At 56.9% G+C, this 23,414-nt stretch overlaps 3 protein-coding genes across 3 annotated transcripts; all 3 read right to left on the reverse strand.

Moving 5' to 3' along the window:
- Nucleotides 1–6,685: 6,685 nt before the first annotated feature.
- On the reverse strand, nt 6,686–7,000 carry LOC135317277 (feather keratin Cos1-1/Cos1-3/Cos2-1-like). Its single transcript, XM_064473230.1, has one exon. It carries the CDS (start codon nt 6,998–7,000, stop codon nt 6,686–6,688), a length of 315 nt encoding a protein of 104 aa, XP_064329300.1.
- A 6,935-nt stretch (nt 7,001–13,935) lies between these two features.
- On the reverse strand, nt 13,936–14,250 carry LOC135317275 (feather keratin Cos1-1/Cos1-3/Cos2-1-like). Its single transcript, XM_064473228.1, has one exon. The coding sequence runs from the start codon at nt 14,248–14,250 to the stop codon at nt 13,936–13,938; it is 315 nt and encodes a 104-aa protein (XP_064329298.1).
- Nucleotides 14,251–21,192: 6,942 nt separating this feature from the next.
- LOC135317323 (feather keratin Cos1-1/Cos1-3/Cos2-1-like) lies at nt 21,193–21,507 on the reverse strand. Its single transcript, XM_064473380.1, has one exon. It carries the CDS (start codon nt 21,505–21,507, stop codon nt 21,193–21,195), a length of 315 nt encoding a protein of 104 aa, XP_064329450.1.
- Nucleotides 21,508–23,414: the final 1,907 nt, after the last annotated feature.

The following is a 23,414-nucleotide window of genomic DNA, read 5'->3' on the forward strand; positions in this document are numbered from 1 at the left end:
CCCATATCGGCTGAGGCACCCATCGAGGAAAGACCTGATCCTGAAGGAGGAGGAGGAGGAGGAGACGAGGCTTCACTCTCACCTGATTCCCAAGGAGAAGGAGGCGAGAGAAGTGGATGAGAGGGCAGAGAGTTGGGCTGCCTTTTATAGTAGACCTGCATTGCCTGAGGCCCAGAGGCACCCTTTGGGGAAGTAATAATTTTCTGACAAGCTCACGTCAAATGCGGACCATCCCGGCCAATGGTACGGGCTGTGTCCTGGCTTCCTGCACTGCTGCCTTTTCATTTCCTGGCTTACGCCACGTGCTTTCCCAGATGAAGGCTTCTGTAAGTGCTGGGAGGAGAGGCCTGAGGATTTCCAGGATGGAAACACGTCAGCGCAGGCAGAAGACTCAGATCAAGTGCTGGCGGCCTGCCGTGCAGGCAGGTGATGATGTGCACCTGGGTCATACCTGTGGGCTTGTTTGTGGCAAAGTTTGCAGGAAATGGGCATCGCTCTCATGCTTCTTGTCCGGGTGCACAAAGGCTCCCATGTGAGAGGTCATGTCACATCTAGCCCCCAGCATCTGCTCAGCAGAGTCCACAGTTGCGGATGTGGACTTGGTGATTGACGGTCGGACTTGGTGATCTTTTGGGGTCTTTTCCAACCTTGACGAGTCTATGTTTTCCTGGCTTGCGTTACGTGAGCATAGAGATTTTGGCGTGCTCCCATGGAGGCACGCACGAGCACACGTCGGTCAGCCTGTACTTGTGTGAGCCTCATCATGGGGACGTGCGCAGGTCACAGCAGGGGGACTGTCCCGTGGTGCGTCCAGGAGAACTGCAGAGTAGCACGTTGCCCTTGCCAGAAGGAGCCCATCTGCAGCTGAACGGTGGTGCCTTTGGCCTGGCAGAGAGCTGCTCAGAGAACCAAAATGCACTCCCTTATGCCCTCTCGCGTCCTCCCTTTCTTGCTTTACGTACGGGGAGAAAGAGCAAGAAAGCCTGCCCGCCTATGCAGGCCGTTATCCTGGCATTGTATCCCCTGACGAGGCAGTGTTGCTGGTGACTGGGCGGGACAGAGGCTCCTCATGTCCATGCCAATGCCACCACTCAGCCTGGTGCTGAGTGAGGCAGGGCCTACGACCTCGCACCGAGTGGGTACTGGAGCGAAGGGACCAGGGTCCAGATGATGCTCTGCTGTGAGACGTGGGACTGACTTTCTGGGTGGCACAGGGAGAGTCAGGCAGCTGAGGACGCCTTTGGTGTTGAAGCACCAGGAGTCCCATGCTCCCCACAGAAACCTGAATCTGAGGGCACAGCACCTGTGTCTGGGAAGGCAGGGACATGTGCTTCAGGGCCCAACTGCAGAAACTCTGCTGCTGTTTCATGAGGGAGGTCAGGCAAGTTCCCTCTTTGTGACAGAGGCTGCAGGTACCTTGTAAGGGACCTAAGTGCGTCCTCCACCCTAGTCTGCCTTGTCTTTGCTCCAGCTTAGAGGCAGTGTAACCGAGGGCCGCCCTTCTCCCTTTGTTGACCTTGCTGAGATCATGTCCAGGTGGTGCTGCTGGGAGGCTTCAGCCAGGCCTGACTGCCCTTCCCATGGGAGCCGCTTTCAAACTCAAGTTCAAGGACATTAGATAGCTGTCATATTAGAGCACTTATTCAAACTCTTTAAGCGTGAGGAATAATACCATTTCTCTTAAGCTTATTCAGCATTCCATCCGTGCCTTACTGAAGCCTGGACTGGTTCCTCTCTCTTGGAATTCGTATCCCTCTAACTGTGCCTCATACTCTCTTGGACCCACTGCAGCCTGTTTCTGTGGCAAGGCTTTGGGAGGTGGGGGAGAAGGGTGCAGGGGTGCCCCCTGTGAGAAGAATCCAGTGGCTACCGCCATGTCTGACAGAGCCAGTTCCAACCGGCTCCAACACGGACTATCTGCTGCACAGCGCTGAGCCCGTTAGCAATGCTGGCTAACACATCTTAGAGAAAGGGCAAAAGCCTACACAGGAAATGAGGAATGGAGAGAGTAAACCGTTTGAGAAACAGTCCCGCAAACACCAAGGCCAGAGGAAAGGGAGGAGGAGGAGGAGGAGGAGGTGCTTCAGGCAATGGTGCAGAGATTGCTGGGCAACCTGTGGGAGAGACCACGGTGGAGCAGACATCCACATGGAGGATCCCGCGCTGGACCAGGAGCCCATGGAGGATCCCACGCTGGACCAGGTGGATATCCCCTGCTGGAAGTGTGGCCTGTGCAGAGCCCACGCTGAAGCAGGCTCCTGGCACCAACTGCGGGCCCTGGAGGACCCCCATGCCGGGGCAGTCTTATCCGGAAGGACTGCAGGCCGTGGACTGGACCTATGATGGAGCTGGTCTTGAAAGACTGCAGCCTATGGGAAGGACTCATGCTGGAGCAGAGAAAAATGTGAGGAGAAAAGAGCGGCAGGAAGGAACTGTTGTGTCCTGCCACAACGCTCCCCCATTCCACAGTACACTGTGCGGCTTGCGGGTGGAGGAGATGGAGAGCCATGAACGAAGGAGGGAAGTCGAGGCTGTGAAAAAGAGGTGGGCATGGAGGTGTTTTAGAGGGTTTTGGTCTGTTTCTCACCATCCTGCTCTATTCGTAATTGGCACTATGTTAAATGAATCTTCCCCAAGTCGAGCCTGCTTTAAGGGTGGCAGCATTTGGTAAGTAATCCCCCTGTCTTTACCTTGACCCACAACCTTACTTTCACCTGACTTTCTCCTTACTATCTCCTTCTGCCCTGTGGAGGAGGGAGCATGAGAGATCAGCCGGGTGTGTTTGGAAGCCAGCCAAGGTCTCCCTGGTTCTGCAACAACTATGGTAATTAGAAGTGCCATGTGTGCTTTTTACATTGCCATGCTTTTCTTTTTTTCCTGCTTCCTATCTATGCCATCAGGAGCAGTCTCTTCCTCCCACTGTTGTTCCCTTCAGAGGACGGTGGGCAGTGATGTCAGGTGGCCTTTGTGCTTGTGTACCTGGGCACCAGTGGCAGGTTTAGAGCCATGGGCAGAGCACAGCTCACCAAACCTCCTGCCGTAGCCTCAAATGTACAAGGAGTCCCCACGGTCTGCGCGGGAGGAAAGCCGTGAATGGGAGCTACTCTCTTGATGACCTGCTGTGCTGGTTTTGGCTGAGAAGGGGTTAATTCTCCTCCGGGGTGGGGTGGGGGGTGGGGGGGTGGGGGTGTCGACAACCTTTCCAGCTTCCCGCGCTCTGCCGCGTCGGCGGGAGGCTGGGAGGGGCAAGGCCACGGCCGGGGCGGCTGACCCCGACTGGCCAATGGCATGTTCGTTCCATACCATGTGACACCATGACCAGTATAGCAAGGGGGGGCAATCTGCGGCTCAGAGGAGGCGTGGCTTTGGGTCGGCGGGCGGTGAGCGCTTGCGTCGCTTGTGGTCTGTTTCGGCGGTTCATTCCCCTCCCCTCTCCCTTCCTCTCCCCCCCATCCCGCGTTTCGCGCCTCTCGTTGTTCTCCTTACGTTGCATTTTTGTTGTTGTTTCTTTTAATTTTAATTATTTCACTGTTCTTATCCCAACCCACGAGCGTTACCCTTCTGATTCTCTCCCCCATCTACCGGTGGGGGAGTGAGCGAGCGACTGTGTGGGGCTGAGCTGCCGGCTAAACCACGACACCTGCTCTCTTCAGCTCTTTCTGACTCTGCTAGGAAGAGTCCTGCATGACAACTGGTGACAGAGAAGAAACACCCACTCCCTTGGCTGCCTCAGACCCCCTCCACCTTGCATTTCTTTCCCCAACCATCCAGCCCCTCACTGGCTCTCTTTCCCAGCCCGTTCCCTCTCAACGTCTCCCAGGCAGGTCAGTGCAGATGATCTCGGCTGTCTTTGTAGGCCCAAATTTCTGAGGTTCAAGCACCAAAGGCTGTTCTCCACGAGCGGTAGGCTTCAGGGGAGGAGGGACCTAGGAGAAGGGGCCCAGTACAGTTCTCTTCTCTTGGCAGCCTGGCAGGAGGCCCTTCTGTGCAAGGCTGAGCTGTGGGCAAAGGCCCTCAGCACTCCCGTGGCAGCCCTATTTCCCCTACGCGCCCAGAGATCTGCACCCAAAGATCCTCTTTCTGAGAGGGGCTGGGGTTGGTGGCCTGAGGGAAAAGAGAAGGTGGTGAGAGAGCTTCTTCCATGGAACTGTTCTTCCCTCGCGCGCCAGGATGGGATTGTACTTGCCGTGAGCTGCAGAGAGAGAGCCTGGGCTGTTCTGGTCGGTGCTCTCTCTACAGTACCATGGGAGGAAGGGTCAGTCGCTCACCTGTGTCTTCTTTTAGGCCCATGCAAGAAACCCTTTTTGTCCTGGAGGTGCTCGTTCTGATGGGAGGTGGGGATGTGCGGTGCGCCAGGCACCTCAGCCTTGCAAATCTGTGCAACCACCCGCTGGGCCGCACGGGGCACTGCATGGTGTGGCAGAGGAAGAGGGGATCTGCCCTAGCTATCGTTGCCCTTGGATGTTCTCACTGATTATTCACCCGATTAACACCTGGCTCAGACGCTGGTGCCGTTGGTGGAAGTTTGGGGATTTTTTGATCGTGGGAAGGGTCGTACAGAAAGCAGCCTTCCAGCTCTTCAAGGAGTTAGTCAGCAGGACCCCCTGGGAAGAGGTCCTCAGGGACAAGGGAACAGAAGTGCCGGCAGACCTTGGAAGGTGCATTCCATAGAGCACAGGAGCTCTCAGTTGCCAGGTGTAAGAAATCCGGCAAGGAAGGGAAGAGAGCAGTACGGCTGAGCTGAGATATGCTGGTCAAACTAATGAGCAAGAGGGAACCGCGCAAGCAGTGGAAGCAGTGGAAGCGGGGACAGGTAAGGGATGCAAAGAATAACTAAAGGGCTTCTACAGGTACGACAGCCAGAAAAAGAAGGCTAAAGAAAGTGCACCCGCCCTGCTGAACAAGAATGGTTGCCTAGTATCAAGAGACGAGGAGAGAGCTGAGGTACTCAACAACTTTCTTGCCTCAGTCTTGGCTGGTAGCCTCTCTCCTCAACCCTCTCAAGCCAATGGACCGCAGGATGGAGACGAGGGGGCTAAAGCCCCTCCCACCACCTGAGGAACCGGCACACCCACAAGTCTATGGGACCTGACGAGATGCATCCCAGAGTCCTGAGGGAATTGGCTGGTGGAGCTGCCAAGACACTCTCCATGGTCTCGAAAGGCCATGGCAGTCAGGTGAAGTCCCTGGGGAGTGGAAGAAGGGAAAGAGTGTGTCCATCTTGGAAAAGGGTAGAAAGGAGAACCTGGGGAGCTACCGTCCTGTGAGCCTCACCTCTGAATGGGAAGGGGGGTTGCGGACTCTGCGTTACACATAGTCTCTGCCACTCCTTCCTCTTCACGCTGCTCCCCTGCTCCACGGTGGGGTCCCACCCACGGGAGAAGGTCCTTCACAAAATTCTCCAACGTGGGTCCTTCCACCGGGCTGCATTTCTTCACGGGCTGCTCCACCGTGGGTCCCCCACGGGGTCACAGCTCCTGCCAGAGGACCTGCTCCAGCGTGGGCTTCTCTCCGCAGGAGGGCAGTTCCTGCCAGGAACCTCTTCCAGTGCAAGCTCTTTACGGGGTCACAGTGTCCTTCACGGTACATCCACCTGCTCCGGGGTGAGGTCCTCCGTGGTCAGCCCACGACCTGAGGGCAGGAAGGGCATGAGTGGAACCTCACACGGTTCGTGGGGCGCTGTGTGCCCGAGATGTTATTGTGCGCCAAGCGGTGCCTCCAGGAGTTCCTTTTCTGCTCCCAGGAGACCACGGATGGATGCCAGGATTTAGAGCATTGCCTGCGGCTGAAGGCCAAGGTCCAAAAGGAACTTTCAAAGTATAACTGAAAAGCATAACTAGATGTTAGCATTAACAGTCATTTGCGCCACAAGGCATTTGCGCAGGGAAGGTGGACAGCTGAAACAAGCCATGAGGGCCTTGTGGGGGTGTTGGCTTCGCAGGGAGTGTGGCCGATACTAATCCTGACTTGTGCATTACCTCAGGCCTGCCTATCTGGAGAGCAGCTGGGCCCTGCCAGGTGCTGAAGGGCTATATGAGGTCGCTATCTCACCTGCCTGTGCCCATGTGTACCGGCCACGGGCTCTAGATGGCGTAATGCAGTGGAGGGGAAGGTGGAGAGGAGGCTGTGGGCTGTCCGTGTGCATTCTTGTCTTCCCATTCCCCACTCCTGCCGCCCTTTGGAGCCATGCTCTCGCTGATAGCCATTGGCTGTGGAGTAGCCAGGGTTGTCTTTGTTAGCTCCAGGGGAAAGGGCACAAACCAAAATCTACTGCGGTGAGTCCCACCCTCCCCTTGCTCCACCTCTTCCCTGAGCAGACTGGAAGAGCTGCCGCAGAAGGAAGGAGGACTCGCAGGCCCAAGCTTGGATGCAGCACAACTTTAATGAGTCCGAAGAAGAAAAGGAGGTGGTTCACAGAGAGCAGCAGGGGCAGCCACTAAGATGCGGTGGAGCTCCTGCAGGGTGTCCATCTGCCCGCCCTGCAGAGGGAGGGAGGCCAACAGGTCCCCGCTAGGCTGGTGTGGGGAGGCGGTGACAGGAAAGGTAAAGAAGAGAGAGAAGGGATTAGAAGAGCAAAACAGTGGCCCGAGGAGGTGAATACAGTGCCCTGAAGCTCTGTCTCCTGTCCAGCAGCACCATGTTCTGAGGTCTTGGAAGTTCTTGGCCAAAGTTGTTGCCAGCCGCTTTAGCAGGGTCGACATCTGCTGCCACAGTAGCGGTTCGTAATGCAGGAGAGGTCAAAGCCCCCGGAGTTGATGGGCACTCCATCACAGCTGAGGATGCTGCCAACAGCAGCGGAGGTGGAGGAGCCCACAACGGTGTTCTGTGGGAAGGAGCTGAGGATGGGGCCGGGCAGGGTCACCACCACGGGGGAGGGCTCGATGACGACGATGGAGTTCTGGCACTGCCTGACACAGGGCTCATTGCAGCTGTTGGCCAGCGGGGTCGGGCCGCAGGGCGAGCAGGGCTGGCAGGGCTGGCACTGGTCGTAGCAGGACATGTCTCTGGTCCAGCGGTGCACCTGGGAGAGAGGGCAGGGGGAAGAAGCAGAGCACAGGGATACATGAGGGGCAGCACTGCACCCAACCACAGTGGAGCCAAGGCACCTCCTGGCCCAGCACGCGCTGCCCAGCCCAAAGGCCACGAGCCACCTCAACTAAGTCCCAGCCCCTCTCTCTGGAAGACCTCCTCTCCCCTTCCCTCTCCCATGAGAATCAGTTCCCAGCCCTGGGCTAGGACAGCCCATATCGGCTGAGGCACCCATCGAGGAAAGACCTGATCCTGAAGGAGGAGGAGGAGGAGGAGACGAGGCTTCACTCTCACCTGATTCCCAAGGAGAAGGAGGCGAGAGAAGTGGATGAGAGGGCAGAGAGTTGGGCTGCCTTTTATAGTAGACCTGCATTGCCTGAGGCCCAGAGGCACCCTTTGGGGAAGTAATAATTTTCTGACAAGCTCACGTCAAATGCGGACCATCCCGGCCAATGGTACGGGCTGTGTCCTGGCTTCCTGCACTGCTGCCTTTTCATTTCCTGGCTTACGCCACGTGCTTTCCCAGATGAAGGCTTCTGTAAGTGCTGGGAGGAGAGGCCTGAGGATTTCCAGGATAGAAACACGTCAGCGCAGGCAGAAGACTCAGATCAAGTGCTGGCGGCCTGCCGTGCAGGCAGGTGATGATGTGCACCTGGGTCATACCTGTGGGCTTGTTTGTGGCAAAGTTTGCAGGAAATGGGCATCGCTCTCATGCTTCTTGTCCGGGTGCACAAAGGCTCCCATGTGAGAGGTCATGTCACATCTAGCCCCCAGCATCTGCTCAGCAGAGTCCACAGTTGCGGATGAGGACTTGGTGATTGACGGTCGGACTTGGTGATCTTTTGGGGTCTTTTCCAACCTTGACGAGTCTATGTTTTCCTGGCTTGCGTTACGTGAGCATAGAGATTTTGGCGTGCTCCCATGGAGGCACGCACGAGCACACGTCGGTCAGCCTGTACTTGTGTGAGCCTCATCATGGGGACGTGCGCAGGTCACAGCAGGGGGACTGTCCCGTGGTGCGTCCAGGAGAACTGCGGAGTAGCACGTTGCCCTTGCCAGAAGGAGCCCATCTGCAGCTGAACGGTGGTGCCTTTGGCCTGGCAGAGAGCTGCTCAGAGAACCAAAATGCACTCCCTTATGCCCTCTCGCGTCCTCCCTTTCTTGCTTTACGTACGGGGAGAAAGAGCAAGAAAGCCTGCCCGCCTATGCAGGCCGTTATCCTGGCATTGTATCCCCTGACGGGGCAGTGTTGCTGGTGACTGGGCGGGACAGAGGCTCCTCATGTCCACGCCAATGCCACCACTCAGCCTGGTGCTGAGTGAGGCAGGGCCTACGACCTCGCACCGAGTGGGTACTGGAGCGAAGGGACCAGGGTCCAGATGATGCTCTGCTGTGAGACGTGGGACTGACTTTCTGGGTGGCACAGGGAGAGTCAGGCAGCTGAGGACGCCTTTGGTGTTGAAGCACCAGGAGTCCCATGCTCCCCACAGAAACCTGAATCTGAGGGCACAGCACCTGTGTCTGGGAAGGCAGGGACATGTGCTTCAGGGCCCAACTGCAGAAACTCTGCTGCTGTTTCATGAGGGAGGTCAGGCAAGTTCCCTCTTTGTGACAGAGGCTGCAGGTACCTTGTAAGGGACCTAAGTGCGTCCTCCACCCTAGTCTGCCTTGTCTTTGCTCCAGCTTAGAGGCAGTGTAACCGAGGGCCGCCCTTCTCCCTTTGTTGACCTTGCTGAGATCATGTCCAGGTGGTGCTGCTGGGAGGCTTCAGCCAGGCCTGACTGCCCTTCCCATGGGAGCCGCTTTCAAACTCAAGTTCAAGGACATTAAATAGCTGTCATATTAGAGCACTTATTCAAACTCTTTAAGCGTGAGGAATAATACCATTTCTCTTAAGCTTATTCAGCATTCCATCCGTGCCTTACTGAAGCCTGGACTGGTTCCTCTCTCTTGGAATTCGTACCCCTCTAACTGTGCCTCATACTCTCTTGGACCCACTGCAGCCTGTTTCTGTGGCAAGGCTTTGGGAGGTGGGGGAGAAGGGTGCAGGGGTGCCCCCTGTGAGAAGAATCCAGTGGCTACCGCCATGTCTGACAGAGCCAGTTCCAACCGGCTCCAACACGGACTATCTGCTGCACAGCGCTGAGCCCGTTAGCAATGCTGGCTAACACATCTTAGAGAAAGGGCAAAAGCCTACACAGGAAATGAGGAATGGAGAGAGTAACCCATTTGAGAAACAGTCCCGCAAACACCAAGGCCAGAGGAAAGGGAGGAGGAGGAGGTGCTTCAGGCAATGGTGCAGAGATTGCTGGGCAACCTGTGGGAGAGACCACGGTGGAGCAGACATCCACATGGAGGATCCCGCGCTGGACCAGGAGCCCATGGAGGATCCCACGCTGGACCAGGTGGATATCCCCTGCTGGAAGTGTGGCCTGTGCAGAGCCCACGCTGAAGCAGGCTCCTGGCACCAACTGCGGGCCCTGGAGGACCCCCATGCCGGGGCAGTCTTATCCGGAAGGACTGCAGGCCGTGGACTGGACCTATGATGGAGCTGGTCTTGAAAGACTGCAGCCTATGGGAAGGACTCATGCTGGAGCAGAGGAGGAGGAGAGAGATGTGAGGAGATGTGAGGAGAAAAGAGTGGCAGGAAGGAACTGTTGTGTCCTGCCACAACGCTCCCCCATTCCACAGTACATTGTGCGGCTTGCGGGTGGAGGAGATGGAGAGCCATGAACGAAGGAGGGAAGTCGAGGCTGTGAAAAAGAGGTGGGCATGGAGGTGTTTTAGAGGGTTTTGGTCTGTTTCTCACCATCCTGCTCTATTTGTAATTGGCACTATGTTAAATGAATCTTCCCCAAGTCGAGCCTGCTTTAAGGGTGGCAGCATTTGGTAAGTAATCCCCCTGTCTTTACCTTGACCCACAACCTTACTTTCACCTGACTTTCTCCTTACTATCTCCTTCTGCCCTGTGGAGGAGGGAGCGTGAGAGATCAGCCGGGTGTGTTTGGAAGCCAGCCAAGGTCTCCCTGGTTCTGCAACAACTATGGTAATTAGAAGTGCCATGTGTGCTTTTTACATTGCCATGCTTTTCTTTTTTTCCTGCTCCCTATCTATGCCATCAGGAGCAGTCTCTTCCTCCCACTGTTGTTCCCTTCAGAGGACGGTGGGCAGTGATGTCAGGTGGCCTTTGTGCTTGTGTACCTGGGCACCAGTGGCAGGTTTAGAGCCATGGGCAGAGCACAGCTCACCAAACCTCCTGCCGTAGCCTCAAATGTACAAGGAGTCCCCACGGTCTGCGCGGGAGGAAAGCCGTGAATGGGAGCTACTCTCTTGATGACCTGCTGTGCTGGTTTTGGCTGAGAAGGGGTTAATTCTCCTCCGGGGTGGGGTGGGGGATGGGGGGTGGGGGTGTCGACAACCTTGCCAGCTTCCCGCGCTCTGCCGTGTCGGCGGGAGGCTGGGAGGGGCAAGGCCACGGCCGGGGCGGCTGACCCCGACTGGCCAATGGCACGTTCGTTCCATACCATGTGACACCATGACCAGTATAGCAAGGGGGGGCAATCTGCGGCTCAGAGGAGGCGTGGCTTTGGGTCGGCGGGCGGTGAGCGGTTGCGTCGCTTGTGGTCTGTTTCGGCGGTTCATTCCCCTCCCCTCTCCCTTCCCCTCCCCCCCACCCCGCGTTTCGCGCCTCTCGTTGTTCTCTTTACGTTGCATTTTTGTTGCTGTTTCTTTTAATTTTAATTATTTCACTGTTCTTATCCCAACCCACGAGCGTTACCCTTCTGATTCTCTCCCCCATCTACCGGTGGGGGAGTGAGCGAGCGACTGTGTGGGGCTGAGCTGCCGGCTAAACCACGACACCTGCTCTCTTCAGCTCTTTCTGACTCTGCTAGGAAGAGTCCTGCATGACAACTGGTGACAGAGAAGAAACACCCACTCCCTTGGCTGCCTCAGACCCCCTCCACCTTGCATTTCTTTCCCCAACCATCCAGCCCCTCACTGGCTCTCTTTCCCAGCCCGTTCCCTCTCAACGTCTCCCAGGCAGGTCAGTGCAGATGATCTCGGCTGTCTTTGTAGGCCCAAATTTCTGAGGTTCAAGCACCAAAGGCTGTTCTCCACGAGCGGTAGGCTTCAGGGGAGGAGGGACCTAGGAGAAGGGGCCCAGTACAGTTCTCTTCTCTTGGCAGCCTGGCAGGAGGCCCTTCTGTGCAAGGCTGAGCTGTGGGCAAAGGCCCTCAGCACTCCCGTGGCAGCCCTATTTCCCCTACGCGCCCAGAGATCTGCACCCAAAGATCCTCTTTCTGAGAGGGGCTGGCGTTGGTGGCCTGAGGGAAAAGAGAAGGTGGTGAGAGAGCTTCTGCCATGGAACTGTTCTTCCCTCGCGCGCCAGGATGGGATTGTACTTGCCGTGAGCTGCAAAGAGAGAGCCTGGGCTGTTCTGGTCGGTGCTCTCTCTACAGTACCATGGGAGGAAGGGTCAGTCGCTCACCTGTGTCTTCTTTTAGGCCCATGCAAGAAACCCTTTTTGTCCTGGAGGTGCTCGTTCTGATGGGAGGTGGGGATGTGCGGTGCGCCAGGCACCTCAGCCTTGCAAATCTGTGCAACCACCCGCTGGGCCGCACGGGGCACTGCATGGTGTGGCAGAGGAAGAGGGGATCTGCCCTAGCTATCGTTGCCCTTGGATGTTCTCACTGATTATTCACCCGATTAACACCTGGCTCAGACGCTGGTGCCGTTGGTGGAAGTTTGGGGATTTTTTGATCGTGGGAAGGGTCGTACAGAAAGCAGCCTTCCAGCTCTTCAAGGAGTTAGTCAGCAGGACCCCCTGGGAAGAGGTCCTCAGGGACAAGGGAACAGAAGTGCCGGCAGACCTTGGAAGGTGCATTCCACAGAGCACAGGAGCTCTCAGTTGCCAGGTGTAAGAAATCCGGCAAGGAAGGGAAGAGAGCAGTACGGCTGAGCTGAGATATGCTGGTCAAACTAATGAGCAAGAGGGAACCGCGCAAGCAGTGGAAGCAGTGGAAGCGGGGACAGGTAAGGGATGCAAAGAATAACTAAAGGGCTTCTACAGGTACGACAGCCAGAAAAAGAAGGCTAAAGAAAGTGCACCCGCCCTGCTGAACAAGAATGGTTGCCTAGTATCAAGAGACGAGGAGAGAGCTGAGGTACTCAACAACTTTCTTGCCTCAGTCTTGGCTGGTAGCCTCTCTCCTCAACCCTCTCAAGCCAATGGACCGCAGGATGGAGACGAGGGGGCTAAAGCCCCTCCCACCACCTGAGGAACCGGCACACCCACAAGCCTATGGGACCTGACGAGATGCATCCCAGAGTCCTGAGGGAATTGGCTGGTGGAGCTGCCAAGACACTCTCCATGGTCTCGAAAGGCCATGGCAGTCAGGTGAAGTCCCTGGGGAGTGGAAGAAGGGAAAGAGTGTGTCCATCTTTGAAAAGGGTAGAAAGGAGAACCTGGGGAGCTACCGTCCTGTGAGCCTCACCTCTGAATGGGAAGGGGGGTTGCGGACTCTGCGTTACACATAGTCTCTGCCACTCCTTCCTCTTCACGCTGCTCCCCTGCTCCACGGTGGGGTCCCACCCACGGGAGAAGGTCCTTCACAAAATTCTCCAACGTGGGTCCTTCCACCGGGCTGCATTTCTTCACGGGCTGCTCCACCGTGGGTCCCCCACGGGGTCACAGCTCCTGCCAGAGGACCTGCTCCAGCGTGGGCTTCTCTCCGCAGGAGGGCAGTTCCTGCCAGGAACCTCTTCCAGTGCAAGCTCTTTACGGGGTCACAGTGTCCTTCACGGTACATCCACCTGCTCCGGGGTGAGGTCCTCCGTGGTCAGCCCACGACCTGAGGGCAGGAAGGGCATGAGTGGAACCTCACACGGTTCGTGGGGCGCTGTGTGCCCGAGATGTTATTGTGCGCCAAGCGGTGCCTCCAGGAGTTCCTTTTCTGCTCCCAGGAGACCACGGATGGATGCCAGGATTTAGAGCATTGCCTGCGGCTGAAGGCCAAGGTCCAAAAGGAACTTTCAAAGTATAACTGAAAAGCATAACTAGATGTTAGCATTAACAGTCATTTGCGCCACAAGGCATTTGCGCAGGGAAGGTGGACAGGTGAAACAAGCCATGAGGGCCTTGTGGGGGTGTTGGCTTCGCAGGGAGTGTGGCCGATACTAATCCTGACTTGTGCATTACCTCAGGCCTGCCTATCTGGAGAGCAGCTGGGCCCTGCCAGGTGCTGAAGGGCTATATGAGGTCGCTATCTCACCTGCCTGTGCCCATGTGTACCGGCCACGGGCTCTAGATGGCGTAATGCAGTGGAGGGGAAGGTGGAGAGGAGGCTGTGGGCTGTCCGTGTGCATTCTTGTCTTCCCATTCCCCACTCCTGCCGCCCTTTGGAGCCATGCTCTCGCTGATAGCCATTGGCTGTGGAGTAGCCAGGGTTGTCTTTGTTAGCTCCAGGGGAAAGGGCACAAACCAAAATCTACTGCGGTGAGTCCCACCCTCCCCTTGCTCCACCTCTTCCCTGAGCAGACTGGAAGAGCTGCCGCAGAAGGAAGGAGGACTCGCAGGCCCAAGCTTGGATGCAGCACAACTTTAATGAGTCCGAAGAAGAAAAGGAGGTGGTTCACAGAGAGCAGCAGGGGCAGCCACTAAGATGCGGTGGAGCTCCTGCAGGGTGTCCATCTGCCCGCCCTGCAGAGGGAGGGAGGCCAACAGGTCCCCGCTAGGCTGGTGTGGGGAGGCGGTGACAGGAAAGGTAAAGAAGAGAGAGAAGGGATTAGAAGAGCAAAACAGTGGCCCGAGGAGGTGAATACAGTGCCCTGAAGCTCTGTCTCCTGTCCAGCAGCACCATGTTCTGAGGTCTTGGAAGTTCTTGGCCAAAGTTGTTGCCAGCCGCTTTAGCAGGGTCGACATCTGCTGCCACAGTAGCGGTTCGTAATGCAGGAGAGGTCAAAGCCCCCGGAGTTGATGGGCACTCCATCACAGCTGAGGATGCTGCCAACAGCAGCGGAGGTGGAGGAGCCCACAACGGTGTTCTGTGGGAAGGAGCTGAGGATGGGGCCGGGCAGGGTCACCACCACGGGGGAGGGCTCGATGACGACGATGGAGTTCTGGCACTGCCTGACACAGGGCTCATTGCAGCTGTTGGCCAGCGGGGTCGGGCCGCAGGGCGAGCAGGGCTGGCAGGGCTGGCACTGGTCGTAGCAGGACATGTCTCTGGTCCAGCGGTGCACCTGGGAGAGAGGGCAGGGGGAAGAAGCAGAGCACAGGGATACATGAGGGGCAGCACTGCACCCAACCACAGTGGAGCCAAGGCACCTCCTGGCCCAGCACGCGCTGCCCAGCCCAAAGGCCACGAGCCACCTCAACTAAGTCCCAGCCCCTCTCTCTGGAAGACCTCCTCTCCCCTTCCCTCTCCCATGAGAATCAGTTCCCAGCCCTGGGCTAGGACAGCCCATATCGGCTGAGGCACCCATCGAGGAAAGACCTGATCCTGAAGGAGGAGGAGGAGGAGACGAGGCTTCACTCTCACCTGATTCCCAAGGAGAAGGAGGCGAGAGAAGTGGATGAGAGGGCAGAGAGTTGGGCTGCCTTTTATAGTAGACCTGCATTGCCTGAGGCCCAGAGGCACCCTTTGGGGAAGTAATAATTTTCTGACAAGCTCACGTCAAATGCGGACCATCCCGGCCAATGGGACGGGCTGTGTCCTGGCTTCCTGCACTGCTGCCTTTTCATTTCCTGGCTTACGCCACGTGCTTTCCCAGATGAAGGCTTCTGTAAGTGCTGGGAGGAGAGGCCTGAGGATTTCCAGGATAGAAACACGTCAGCGCAGGCAGAAGACTCAGATCAAGTGCTGGCAGCCTTCCGTGCAGGCAGGTGATGATGTGCACCTGGGTCATACCTGTGGGCTTGTTTGTGGCAAAGTTTGCAGGAAATGGGCATCGCTCTCATGCTTCTTGTCCGGGTGCACAAAGGCTCCCATGTGAGAGGTCATGTCACATCTAGCCCCCAGCATCTGCTCAGCAGAGTCCACAGTTGCGGATGTGGACTTGGTGATTGACGGTCGGACTTGGTGATCTTTTGGGGTCTTTTCCAACCTTGACGAGTCTATGTTTTCCTGGCTTGCGTTACGTGAGCATACAGATTTTGGCGTGCTCCCATGGAGGCACGCACGAGCACACGTCGGTCAGCCTGTACTTGTGTGAGCCTCATCATGGGGACGTGCGCAGGTCACAGCAGGGGGACTGTCCCGTGGTGCGTCCAGGAGAACTGCAGAGTAGCACGTTGCCCTTGCCAGAAGGAGCCCATCTGCAGCTGAACGGTGGTGCCTTTGGCCTGGCAGAGAGCTGCTCAGAGAACCAAAATGCACTCCCTTATGCCCTCTCGCGTCCTCCCTTTCTTGCTTTACGTACGGGGAGAAAGAGCAAGAAAGCCTGCCCGCCTATGCAGGCCGTTATCCTGGCATTGTATCCCCTGACGGGGCAGTGTTGCTGGTGACTGGGCGGGACAGAGGCTCCTCATGTCCACGCCAATGCCACCACTCAGCCTGGTGCTGAGTGAGGCAGGGCCTACGACCTCGCACCGAGTGGGTACTGGAGCGAAGGGACCAGGGTCCAGATGATGCTCTGCTGTGAGACGTGGGACTGACTTTCTGGGTGGCACAGGGAGAGTCAGGCAGCTGAGGACGCCTTTGGTGTTGAAGCACCAGGAGTCCCATGCTCCCCACAGAAACCTGAATCTGAGGGCACAGCACCTGTGTCTAGGAAGGCAGGGACATGTGCTTCAGGGCCCAACTGCAGAAACTCTGCTGCTGTTTCATGAGGGAGGTCAGGCAAGTTCCCTCTTTGTGACAGAGGCTGCAGGTACCTTGTAAGGGACCTAAGTGCGTCCTCCACCCTAGTCTGCCTTGTCTTTGCTCCAGCTTAGAGGCAGTGTAACCGAGGGCCACCCTTCTCCCTTTGTTGACCTTGCTGAGATCATGTCCAGGTGGTGCTGCTGGGAGGCTTCAGCCAGGCCTGACTGCCCTTCCCATGGGAGCCGCTTTCAGACTCAAGTTCAAGGACAGTAGATAGCTGTCATATTAGAGCACTTATTCAAACTCTTTAAGCGTGAGGAATAATACCATTTCTCTTAAGCTTATTCAGCATTCCATCCGTGCCTTACTGAAGCCTGGACTGGTTCCTCTCTCTTGGAATTCGTATCCCTCTAACTGTGCCTCATACTCTCTTGGACCCGCTGCAGCCTGTTTCTGTGGCAAGGCTTTGGGAGGTGGGGGAGAAGGGTGCAGGGGTGCCCCCTGTGAGAAGAATCCAGTGGCTACCGCCATGTCTGACAGAGCCAGTTCCAACCGGCTCCAACACGGACTATCTGCTGCACAGCGCTGAGCCCGTTAGCAATGCTGGCTAACACATCTTAGAGAAAGGGCAAAAGCCTACACAGGAAATGAGGAATGGAGAGAGTAAACCATTTGAGAAACAGTCCCGCAAACACCAAGGCCAGAGGAAAGGGAGGAGGAGGAGGAGGAGGAGGTGCTTCAGGCAATGGTGCAGAGATTGCTGGGCAACCTGTGGGAGAGACCACGGTGGAGCAGACATCCACATGGAGGATCCCGCGCTGGACCAGGAGCCCATGGAGGATCCCACGCTGGACCAGGTGGATATCCCCTGCTGGAAGTGTGGCCTGTGCAGAGCCCACGCTGAAGCAGGCTCCTGGCACCAACTGCGGGCCCTGGAGGACCCCCATGCCGGGGCAGTCTTATCCGGAAGGACTGCAGGCCGTGGACTGGACCTATGATGGAGCTGGTCTTGAAAGACTGCAGCCTATGGGAAGGACTCATGCTGGAGCAGAGGAGGAGGAGAGAGATGTGAGGAGATGTGAGGAGAAAAGAGTGGCAGGAAGGAACTGTTGTGTCCTGCCACAACGCTCCCCCATTCCACAGTACAGTGTGCGGCTTGCGGGTGGAGGAGATGGAGAGCCATGAACGAAGGAGGGAAGTCGAGGCTGTGAAAAAGAGGTGGGCATGGAGGTGTTTTAGAGGGTTTTGGTCTGTTTCTCACCATCCTGCTCTATTTGTAATTGGCACTATGTTAAATGAATCTTCCCCAAGTCGAGCCTGCTTTAAGGGTGGCAGCATTTGGTAAGTAATCCCCCTGTCTTTACCTTGACCCACAACCTTACTTTCACCTGACTTTCTCCTTACTATCTCCTTCTGCCCTGTGGAGGAGGGAGCGTGAGAGATCAGCCGGGTGTGTTTGGAAGCCAGCCAAGGTCTTCCTGGTTCTGCAACAACTATGGTAATTAGAAGTGCCATGTGTGCTTTTTACATTGCCATGCTTTTCTTTTTTTCCTGCTTCCTATCTATGCCATCAGGAGCAGTCTCTTCCTCCCACTGTTGTTCCCTTCAGAGGACGGTGGGCAGTGATGTCAGGTGGCCTTTGTGCTTGTGTACCTGGGCACCAGTGGCAGGTTTAGAGCCATGGGCAGAGCACAGCTCACCAAACCTCCTGCCGTAGCCTCAAATGTACAAGGAGTCCCCACGGTCTGCGCGGGAGGAAAGCCGTGAATGGGAGCTACTCTCTTGATGACCTGCTGTGCTGGTTTTGGCTGAGAAGGGGTTAATTCTCCTCCGGGGTGGGGTGGGGGGTGGGGGGGTGGGGGTGTCGACAACCTTGCCAGCTTCCCGCGCTCTGCCGTGTCGGCGGGAGGCTGGGAGGGGCAAGGCCACGGCCGGGGCGGCTGACCCCGACTGGCCAATGGCACGTTCGTTCCATACCATGTGACACCATGACCAGTATAGCAAGGGGGGGCAATCTGCGGCTCAGAGGAGGCGTGGCTTTGGGTCGGCGGGCGGTGAGCGGTTGCGTCGCTTGTGGTCTGTTTCGGCGGTTCATTCCCCTCCCCTCTCCCTTCCCCTCCCCCCCACCCCGCGTTTCGCGCCTCTCGTTGTTCTCTTTACGTTGCATTTTTGTTGCTGTTTCTTTTAATTTTAATTATTTCACTGTTCTTATCCCAACCCACGAGCGTTACCCTTCTGATTCTCTCCCCCATCTACCGGTGGGGGAGTGAGCGAGCGACTGTGTGGGGCTGAGCTGCCGGCTAAACCACGACACCTGCTCTCTTCAGCTCTTTCTGACTCTGCTAGGAAGAGTCCTGCATGACAACTGGTGACAGAGAAGAAACACCCACTCCCTTGGCTGCCTCAGACCCCCTCCACCTTGCATTTCTTTCCCCAACCATCCAGCCCCTCACTGGCTCTCTTTCCCAGCCCGTTCCCTCTCAACGTCTCCCAGGCAGGTCAGTGCAGATGATCTCGGCTGTCTTTGTAGGCCCAAATTTCTGAGGTTCAAGCACCAAAGGCTGTTCTCCACGAGCGGTAGGCTTCAGGGGAGGAGGGACCTAGGAGAAGGGGCCCAGTACAGTTCTCTTCTCTTGGCAGCCTGGCAGGAGGCCCTTCTGTGCAAGGCTGAGCTGTGGGCAAAGGCCCTCAGCACTCCCGTGGCAGCCCTATTTCCCCTACGCGCCCAGAGATCTGCACCCAAAGATCCTCTTTCTGAGAGGGGCTGGCGTTGGTGGCCTGAGGGAAAAGAGAAGGTGGTGAGAGAGCTTCTGCCATGGAACTGTTCTTCCCTCGCGCGCCAGGATGGGATTGTACTTGCCGTGAGCTGCAGAGAGAGAGCCTGGGCTGTTCTGGTCGGTGCTCTCTCTACAGTACCATGGGAGGAAGGGTCAGTCGCTCACCTGTGTCTTCTTTTAGGCCCATGCAAGAAACCCTTTTTGTCCTGGAGGTGCTCGTTCTGATGGGAGGTGGGGATGTGCGGTGCGCCAGGCACCTCAGCCTTGCAAATCTGTGCAACCACCCGCTGGGCCGCACGGGGCACTGCATGGTGTGGCAGAGGAAGAGGGGATCTGCCCTAGCTATCGTTGCCCTTGGATGTTCTCACTGATTATTCACCCGATTAACACCTGGCTCAGACGCTGGTGCCGTTGGTGGAAGTTTGGGGATTTTTTGATCGTGGGAAGGGTCGTACAGAAAGCAGCCTTCCAGCTCTTCAAGGAGTTAGTCAGCAGGACCCCCTGGGAAGAGGTCCTCAGGGACAAGGGAACAGAAGTGCCGGCAGACCTTGGAAGGTGCATTCCATAGAGCACAGGAGCTCTCAGTTGCCAGGTGTAAGAAATCCGGCAAGGAAGGGAAGAGAGCAGTACGGCTGAGCTGAGATATGCTGGTCAAACTAATGAGCAAGAGGGAACCGCGCAAGCAGTGGAAGCAGTGGAAGCGGGGACAGGTAAGGGATGCAAAGAATAACTAAAGGGCTTCTACAGGTACGACAGCCAGAAAAAGAAGGCTAAAGAAAGTGCACCCGCCCTGCTGAACAAGAATGGTTGCCTAGTATCAAGAGACGAGGAGAGAGCTGAGGTACTCAACAACTTTCTTGCCTCAGTCTTGGCTGGTAGCCTCTCTCCTCAACCCTCTCAAGCCAATGGACCGCAGGATGGAGACGAGGGGGCTAAAGCCCCTCCCACCACCTGAGGAACCGGCACACCCACAAGTCTATGGGACCTGACGAGATGCATCCCAGAGTCCTGAGGGAATTGGCTGGTGGAGCTGCCAAGACACTCTCCATGGTCTCGAAAGGCCATGGCAGTCAGGTGAAGTCCCTGGGGAGTGGAAGAAGGGAAAGAGTGTGTCCATCTTGGAAAAGGGTAGAAAGGAGAACCTGGGGAGCTACCGTCCTGTGAGCCTCACCTCTGAATGGGAAGGGGGGTTGCGGACTCTGCGTTACACATAGTCTCTGCCACTCCTTCCTCTTCACGCTGCTCCCCTGCTCCACGGTGGGGTCCCACCCACGGGAGAAGGTCCTTCACAAAATTCTCCAACATGGGTCCTTCCACCGGGCTGCATTTCTTCACGGGCTGCTCCACCGTGGGTCCCCCACGGGGTCACAGCTCCTGCCAGAGGACCTGCTCCAGCGTGGGCTTCTCTCCGCAGGAGGGCAGTTCCTGCCAGGAACCTCTTCCAGTGCAAGCTCTTTACGGGGTCACAGTGTCCTTCACGGTACATCCACCTGCTCCGGGGTGAGGTCCTCCGTGGTCAGCCCACGACCTGAGGGCAGGAAGGGCATGAGTGGAACCTCACACGGTTCGTGGGGCGCTGTGTGCCCGAGATGTTATTGTGCGCCAAGCGGTGCCTCCAGGAGTTCCTTTTCTGCTCCCAGGAGACCACGGATGGATGCCAGGATTTAGAGCATTGCCTGCGGCTGAAGGCCAAGGTCCAAAAGGAACTTTCAAAGTATAACTGAAAAGCATAACTAGATGTTAGCATTAACAGTCATTTGCGCCACAAGGCATTTGTGCAGGGAAGGTGGACAGCTGAAACAAGCCATGAGGGCCTTGTGGGGGTGTTGGCTTCGCAGGGAGTGTGGCCGATACTAATCCTGACTTGTGCATTACCTCAGGCCTGCCTATCTGGAGAGCAGCTGGGCCCTGCCAGGTGCTGAAGGGCTATATGAGGTCGCTATCTCACCTGCCTGTGCCCATGTGTACCGGCCACGGGCTCTAGATGGCGTAATGCAGTGGAGGGGAAGGTGGAGAGGAGGCTGTGGGCTGTCCGTGTGCATTCTTGTCTTCCCATTCCCCACTCCTGCCGCCCTTTGGAGCCATGCTCTCGCTGATAGCCATTGGCTGTGGAGTAGCCAGGGTTGTCTTTGTTAGCTCCAGGGGAAAGGGCACAAACCAAAATCTACTGCGGTGAGTCCCACCCTCCCCTTGCTCCACCTCTTCCCTGAGCAGACTGGAAGAGCTGCCGCAGAAGGAAGGAGGACTCGCAGGCCCAAGCTTGGATGCAGCACAACTTTAATGAGTCCGAAGAAGAAAAGGAGGTGGTTCACAGAGAGCAGCAGGGGCAGCCACTAAGATGCGGTGGAGCTCCTGCAGGGTGTCCATCTGCCCGCCCTGCAGAGGGAGGGAGGCCAACAGGTCCCCGCTAGGCTGGTGTGGGGAGGCGGTGACAGGAAAGGTAAAGAAGAGAGAGAAGGGATTAGAAGAGCAAAACAGTGGCCCGAGGAGGTGAATACAGTGCCCTGAAGCTCTGTCTCCTGTCCAGCAGCACCATGTTCTGAGGTCTTGGAAGTTCTTGGCCAAAGTTGTTGCCAGCCGCTTTAGCAGGGTCGACATCTGCTGCCACAGTAGCGGCTGGTAATGCAGGAGAGGTCAAAGCCCCCGGAGTTGATGGGCACTCCATCACAGCTGAGGATGCTGCCAACAGCAGCGGAGGTGGAGGAGCCCACAACGGTGTTCTGTGGGAAGGAGCTGAGGATGGGGCCGGGCAGGGTCACCACCACGGGGGAGGGCTCGATGACGACGATGGAGTTCTGGCACTGCCTGACACAGGGCTCATTGCAGCTGTTGGCCAGCGGGGTCGGGCCGCAGGGCGAGCAGGGCTGGCAGGGCTGGCACTTGTCGTAGCAGGACATGTCTCTGGTCCAACGGTGCACCTGGGAGAGAGGGCAGGGGGAAGAAGCAGAGCACAGGGATACATGAGGGGCAGCACTGCACCCAACCACAGTGGAGCCAAGGCACCTCCTGGCCCAGCACGCGCTGCCCAGCCCAAAGGCCACGAGCCACCTCAACTAAGTCCCAGCCCCTCTCTCTGGAAGACCTCCTCTCCCCTTCCCTCTCCCATGAGAATCAGTTCCCAGCCCTGGGCTAGGACAGCCCATATCGGCTGAGGCACCCATCGAGGAAAGACCTGATCCTGAAGGAGGAGGAGGAGGAGACGAGGCTTCACTCTCACCTGATTCCCAAGGAGAAGGAGGCGAGAGAAGTGGATGAGAGGGCAGAGAGTTGGGCTGCCTTTTATAGTAGACCTGCATTGCCTGAGGCCCAGAGGCACCCTTTGGGGAAGTAATAATTTTCTGACAAGCTCACGTCAAATGCGGACCATCCCGGCCAATGGGACGGGCTGTGTCCTGGCTTCCTGCACTGCTGCCTTTTCATTTCCTGGCTTACGCCACGTGCTTTCCCAGATGAAGGCTTCTGTAAGTGCTGGGATGAGAGGCCTGAGGATTTCCAGGATGGAAACACGTCAGCGCAGGCAGAAGACTCAGATCAAGTGCTGGCGGCCTGCCGTGCAGGCAGGTGATGATGTGCACCTGGGTCATACCTGTGGGCTTGTTTGTGGCAAAGTTTGCAGGAAATGGGCATCGCTCTCATGCTTCTTGTCCGGGTGCACAAAGGCTCCCATGTGAGAGGTCATGTCACATCTAGCCCCCAGCATCTGCTCAGCAGAGTCCACAGTTGCGGATGTGGACTTGGTGATTGACGGTCGGACTTGGTGATCTTTTGGGGTCTTTTCCAACCTTGACGAGTCTATGTTTTCCTGGCTTGCGTTACGTGAGCATACAGATTTTGGCGTGCTCCCATGGAGGCACGCACGAGCACACGTCGGTCAGCCTGTACTTGTGTGAGCCTCATCATGGGGACGTGCGCAGGTCACAGCAGGGGGACTGTCCCGTGGTGCGTCCAGGAGAACTGCGGAGTAGCACGTTGCCCTTGCCAGAAGGAGCCCATCTGCAGCTGAACGGTGGTGCCTTTGGCCTGGCAGAGAGCTGCTCAGAGAACCAAAATGCACTCCCTTATGCCCTCTCGCGTCCTCCCTTTCTTGCTTTACGTACGGGGAGAAAGAGCAAGAAAGCCTGCCCGCCTATGCAGGCCGTTATCCTGGCATTGTATCCCCTGACGAGGCAGTGTTGCTGGTGACTGGGCGGGACAGAGGCTCCTCATGTCCACGCCAATGCCACCACTCAGCCTGGTGCTGAGTGAGGCAGGGCCTACGACCTCGCACCGAGTGGGTACTGGAGCGAAGGGACCAGGGTCCAGATGATGCTCTGCTGTGAGACGTGGGACTGACTTTCTGGGTGGCACAGGGAGAGTCAGGCAGCTGAGGACGCCTTTGGTGTTGAAGCACCAGGAGTCCCATGCTCCCCACAGAAACCTGAATCTGAGGGCACAGCACCTGTGTCTAGGAAGGCAGGGACATGTGCTTCAGGGCCCAACTGCAGAAACTCTGCTGCTGTTTCATGAGGGAGGTCAGGCAAGTTCCCTCTTTGTGACAGAGGCTGCAGGTACCTTGTAAGGGACCTAAGTGCATCCTCCACCCTAGTCTGCCTTGTCTTTGCTCCAGCTTAGAGGCAGTGTAACCGAGGGCCACCCTTCTCCCTTTGTTGACCTTGCTGAGATCATGTCCAGGTGGTGCTGCTGGGAGGCTTCAGCCAGGCCTGACTGCCCTTCCCATGGGAGCCGCTTTCAAACTCAAGTTCAAGGACATTAGATAGCTGTCATATTAGAGCACTTATTCAAACTCTTTAAGCGTGAGGAATAA

The sequence above is a fragment of the Phalacrocorax carbo genome, chromosome 25, assembly GCF_963921805.1.
Source record: "Phalacrocorax carbo chromosome 25, bPhaCar2.1, whole genome shotgun sequence".
In the NCBI taxonomy this organism is placed as follows: domain Eukaryota; kingdom Metazoa; phylum Chordata; class Aves; order Suliformes; family Phalacrocoracidae; genus Phalacrocorax; species Phalacrocorax carbo.